The 5,928-nt window shown below is 41.3% G+C and overlaps 1 protein-coding gene across 1 annotated transcript in view; it reads left to right on the forward strand.

The window, feature by feature from the left end:
- Positions 1-4,826: 4,826 nt before the first annotated feature.
- Positions 4,827-5,928, forward strand: part of T265_08510 (hypothetical protein) — a gene marked incomplete at both ends in the record, with an annotated part of 4,797 nt that continues 3,695 nt past the window's right edge. Inside the window, 2 exons of the mRNA XM_009174331.1 lie at positions 4,827-5,025; positions 5,855-5,865. Coding sequence (XP_009172595.1) covers positions 4,909-5,025; positions 5,855-5,865 — 128 coding nt within the window. The remainder of the gene's footprint in view (positions 5,026-5,854; positions 5,866-5,928) is intronic.

Here is a 5,928-nt window from a genome sequence, read left to right on the forward strand (position 1 = left end):
AGTTCATCTGTTTGTCGGGCTTGACAAGTGGGGCGCTGTGGGGGGAGACACCGTTGGTACGCGACTGTGTGGGTAGGTCCTCCAAGTCTGTTTGCGTTTATGGAGTTTTTGGGTGAAGGCGATACCCCGAACGTTAGTGATAGCAAGCTATATTATCTGTTTATGCGCCACAACCTGCGTGGCCCAAAACAGTAGGGGTTTGAGGGATATTTGTCTGTTCATATTCACACCCCTCTCGTGTGGACAGTCGCCCTCCTGTTTATGCGTAATTATTCTGGTGAGTCCACACTCAAGTCCAGTGCTTCCTTTCGGTGTGGACTCACCAAAATAATCACGCCAGAACAGTAGGACAACCGTTCAAACGAGAGCGGTGTGAATATGAAAAAATTGTAATTGCGTGCTAATAGTCTTATTATAACAAAGCATATAGGAAACGATGGGTGAAATATGTTCCTCTTTGCAATGTGATGCCAGTGTTGTTTATGCGTAGGTCGCCTGATGGTTGCGAAATGACATTTGTGGGCTATTCAAGAAACCTTCTTCCTTCATGTTGATTAGCCGAACTAACAAGCTTATCCGTCCTAGTTCATCCGCTTTTGCACAAATTCTAGATGTTGTTATGGCTATGTACAGGCATCCAGTGACCAAACTGCTGTCGACACCTTTAAGAATCGGGACTGTCACGGATGGAAACTTTATGGGAACATAATTCCGTTTCCCTTTGATACAGATTTAATGCCCTATAACACAATGCCTGTTGTATGTAGATGGGCGACAGGGTTAGCAAAAGCCATCATTTTTTGCTTCCTAAAAGCTAGCAAACTTGGTCCCTGCTGGTGAAGATAGGCGATGATTGATTAGTTCTGGCAGCGGGCTCATTCGAAGGTTTTGTACGTATACTATGCGAGCGGCAGATAATCACAGGCATCCAGGCTTAGTTGGTTGATCGAGTGATGTTATGTGTCACAGTACGAGTATAAACAAATTTGGCTTCATTATTCTAACTAAAAGCCAATAACAACCAACCCACAGTTACTATATATTTGGAAAAGTATTAAAAACGGTATTTTTGATCTCCTTACTCTGTTACTCAGGGATTTCCTGGTGTCTTACGGATTCAGACGATGTCAGAATCTAAGGGTCCTGTATTAGCCTGGATCTGTCAAGGTATTGCCGCTGAGCATTTAGCTACCAATCAATCGAGAATCGGTGGATCTCGATGAGTCAGCGCAAAAGCACAAGTAAGCAAAGTATTCACTCATAAGATTACGGGCTGAATCTTGTGCAGCGGTGAAACTTTTATGACTCACGTCAACTGATTCTCGTGTGATCGATCACACTTACGCATTTTTTCATTTAAAGCGTTCATCAAAACTTTCCAGGACCAGTGACTGAGCCAAACCGGTTACTCGAAAATTGCGAAACGCTTCACAATCAATAATGCTGCCCTACACAAATTCCACTGTAACCATACGCGTGATGTCACAGTAAATGCTAAGCTTTCACTACAACTAACAAGATTTCCTAACCAAGTCAATTACAAACACGAGTTGTCTTCATTCCACTGCTGTCGCTAAACACAATTAATCACATATTCTGCGAATGTAATCGACTGGCGTCTCCAAACGCCAAAATGACAGGACATGCATTGAGTATTGCGACATTCCATCCGCGCTATCGTGTAAGACACCAATATAAGTACGCCAACAAAATTTCCAGAATACCTGCATGTTTAAAATAGACAGGCAACCTAATCGGTTGACCAATAGAGATTTTCGCCGCTTCAAAGTTTCAGGGTTGAACCCAGAATCCAACCGCCTAGTCAGTTTGTTCGTCTTAAACCATCCATTCGTACAAAACAAGTATTCAATAAGCAGTTAAATAGAGACACGGTAATTCATCCCCAAGAATGTAGAGCACTGCATCTTGGCCTTCAGATGTTTGAGTTGAGTCTTTAGGTTGATCACACAATGAATCTGTGCCCCGAGAATTATACAAGTGTTAGCAGAATCCGAACGTTCGGCAAGACATTGCGTATTGCAAATATTCTTAGTGAATAGCTGTTTTGAGAACTCAGTTTCATACTCAGTTGTCATTTACTACGATGCTATAGACATGGTTATTCAGTTCGGCTATAAGTTTGTTCAAGTGAACTAAGGCCATACATTCTTTGGCGTTGCAGTACATTGCAGTGGCTCAAAGGCGATCCATTGCCGATTCGTCAATTGCTGTTCAAACAAAGTTGTTAGTTTTAATTGATGAAATGACTCGGGCTTGAAAATTCTGACATCTTTCAGTTCGGCAATCAAAGTTCAAACAAAGTTGTTGGCTTAATTGATGAAATGACTCGGGCTAGAAAATTCTGACATCTTTCAGTTCGGCAATGTTGGTATTTGCCTATTTGCGGTGAGATTATTGTCATCAGAGCAAATCACTCGCAGTGCAGTCTGTTGGGGCTACTCCCAATCGATTAGGTGTTTATTTAACGCTATCCACTTTTCGCAGTAAAATGTTCCTCACTTGTTTTAAATTCAGGCGTTGGCTTCTTCGCTAATTTTATTTTCAGCACAGCTCTCTGTATCACGACAACAAGAATTCCGACACGTTTTTCTGCGCAGCCAGTTGTGTTCCTTTGAGGCGTTACCTTGTTACTCATCTGTAAATTGATCAGTGACTCGGAACTACTATTCAACTGCAAGCTTGTGCCAAGATTCATGTCTACACTATATATTTACGTGACTTTCAAAACGTTTTGTGCAGGATAGACTATCGAAATAATTTTGACGGAAACATTGCTTCAAATCGAGCCCATAAACCTCGTTTAACGATGCCCTTATCTTTGGCAACAGACGAGCTTCAACGCCCTCTATTGTTGCCTAAATACATTCATTTAAGTAGCTCTTCACGTACATCTTCAGACTGTACTAGAACTGTAAGATAGTATCAATTCTGATCTACAGTGCTTTACTATGAAAGTCAAAGGAGCCAATTATCCTTTTGTTGCTTACAACTGAAAAATCTAGTGAAACAAATCCCTAAAGAGTACAAGAGGTATTCGGGAAGAATGGTCTGCCTTTGGGACTTATGCACACGACCCACAGCATGTGCAAGCACGGGAAGATTCGAGAATTAACGAGATCCTCTTGACGTGGTCACATCAAGTGGACTCCGTAATTCATGGATGGCTGATGCTATGCACGCGTTAATCTAACTTTTGATCAGCAGACCTCGGTCAAATGGTGTAGCCTTCAACAACCACAGGAAGGTTACGAGTCTAAATCCCCCTGGGAATGTGTGGAACGCAAACTGACGATCATACTCTTAAGGAATAAAGCATCTGTACCGTGACTTTTGGTCTTACAGCATGTTTGGTTACTTGCTTGGAGAATTCACTCAAAGATTTTCCAAATTAAGTCAGCAAAATAAGCTTTAACTTTGTTCAGATTGAGCAGGAAGAACAGTGAGCAGGAGGAACACCGACTCATTTTTGCTCACGGGTGAGATGAATTGAGATGGTTGCAAGGAAGTATCAAGGCATATATTCAATCCTCTCTAGAATACTACTCGAACGATCGTGGGTTTACCATTTATAAAAACTGGTCAAAACTATCACCGAAATTCCCAGTAAGTAAATTTTATACTTATCATTTTAGTAGCATTAAAGAAGAACTTTTTGGGCATCAAATATGAGAATGTGAGATGCCTGTTGGCTGTGTTGACACCAAACAGCTGGATCCTATTAGAAATCTCAAATAATAAATAAGCGTACAGCTGTCTTTGGTCCCTAAGATTCACTATAAGTTAAGTGAAACGAATTTTTCGTTTGATATACAAAGTTTATTTTTCCGTGACTTAGGCCGTTCACCGTATGCGGAACCTGGATTGATGATGTCAGCTTAAATAATTCGTGATAGTCCTGGTAATTATTGAGAGTCACTTCTGGACTAAACGCCATGGCGTCCTAAGGTAAATGCTAATCAGTAACCACGGTGATCCTTGGTGTACGAAGGCATATTCCTGAAATTTCCAACGACTGATTATGGTAAATATGGCATTCGATAACGGCAGTTTCATGCTACATTTGGGTTTACATCCAGGGCGTCACAAAATAGGGTCTAAATCAATGCTTCTCTGAAACGCTTATGATTGAGACCCAACGTTTGTCTGCATGAATACTAGTGTAATTGTTTGAGGGATATTGAAGCCAGGTGGACTAAAAATCGTCTATGTGAACTGGCCCAGTTAGAACGTCTGTCTATTAAACGAACAAGTGTTCGCAGGCGTTGAAGCCACACAGCGATGTGTTTTCAACTATGACTAGCTCCGACCATTCTTGCTACATCAAATGCATGCCTACAGGTTTGGCAACAGAGTGCTTTTGAGCTGTCACCGCTCAGTCTTATATGAAGGCTCAATATTCTATATTTTCCAAGACAGTTCCTGATCAAAGAAACCACCATAAACACCGTTTTCCGCGAAAACCGCAGTGGTAGGTCCTAATGTCCATTTCGTAATATTATGAATAAACAAACCGAAGATTCAATGTGTATTTTGGGTAGTGACAGAATAGTGCCGTATGTTTTTTGTTGTGGACAGAGACGGTGCTGCACAGTTGGCTGAGATTCAGTACAAAGTTTCTGGGCCTAGAGTTAACAAAATGAATGTAGCGGGAAAAGAAAAACGTATGTGCGAAGCTCATGGCATAGTTGGCTATAGCAGTATTGACGAACACATGATTGCAAACCAGCACACCATATTATTCAACCATACAATCCTCTTATTTAAGCATTCCATTGGATACACACGGATCACAACCTAACGTGACAGACGTGGCGTGAAGTGATTTCGCTGACGGGAATATATTTATAAGAGCCAAGTTCAACAAGACCATCTAAAACATCGGTGAAAATGGAACCGTTTATGGATGCGTACCTATCGATTGACCGGAGGCAGCGTGGATGGATTACTGAACAGGACCTGGAAACCTACGTAAAACGTAACAAACTGGATCCCTCAATGATCACTGTGAGTCCATATGCTCATTTTGTTGCTTTTTTCCTCCGCCTTGGCTGATAAAAAGATAATAAAATGTGATTTTCGGGCAGGCATGAAATCTACTGCATGCCAAAAGCTAATTCGCTTTGCGTGTTTATAGCAATTTAGATCGTGGTGTGTAGCATACTCCCCAAACCAATTTTGTCGCATACTGATGACATTTTTAAGTACGGATCACTGGTGGCGGACCCCACCGAAATCTGAAATTAATAACTCGCTACTCCGCAGAATTACGGGATATTCGGTCTTGACACACAGGTAATATTCAAAACACTGACGAGAAGTCAGTACTAAGATTACATCGCAGCCCAGATCCTTAGGTGGACAACGGAGAATAACGCAGGGATTGCAACCAAGCCATTCTGAAACGGCGTGCCAACAACTTCAGGGTTTAGATCATCTGGCATATTCTGAATCTTTCTACTGTGATTCAGATTAGCTGGGTTCCAAACGTGCTTACTGAGACACCTGGAACCACTAGTAAAAAATCCACGTAATTTTTGTTGGCGGTTTCGAGCAGTTGACCAAATTGCGGATTGTTGGGTTGTTGTAATAAACTGACTTAGATTGGAGCTTTGCACCGCGAAAACTGAGTAGCAGATTGGTCATTTAGGTATGGTACGTTTTTATACACCTGTAAATTATTTAAAAAAATTTAAACTGTTTGATAACTAATTTCTTGTGTGAGGTTCTAAGCGGCAATAATTCACTTTTCGTACAGCGCTGGAGTGAGTTGTTTGATGCGGAGAGGACGGGAAGAATCACCCTTGAAAAATAAAATTCTGTGCTTGGACTGAAGCTTGCAGACATGTAAGTTAAGGAAAATTCAAGTTGTCATCATTCCCTGTGTCCACAGAATTTTTCTTTTCTTTA

The sequence above is a fragment of the Opisthorchis viverrini genome (assembly GCF_000715545.1).
Source record: "Opisthorchis viverrini unplaced genomic scaffold opera_v5_222, whole genome shotgun sequence".
Lineage (NCBI taxonomy): Eukaryota > Metazoa > Platyhelminthes > Trematoda > Opisthorchiida > Opisthorchiidae > Opisthorchis > Opisthorchis viverrini.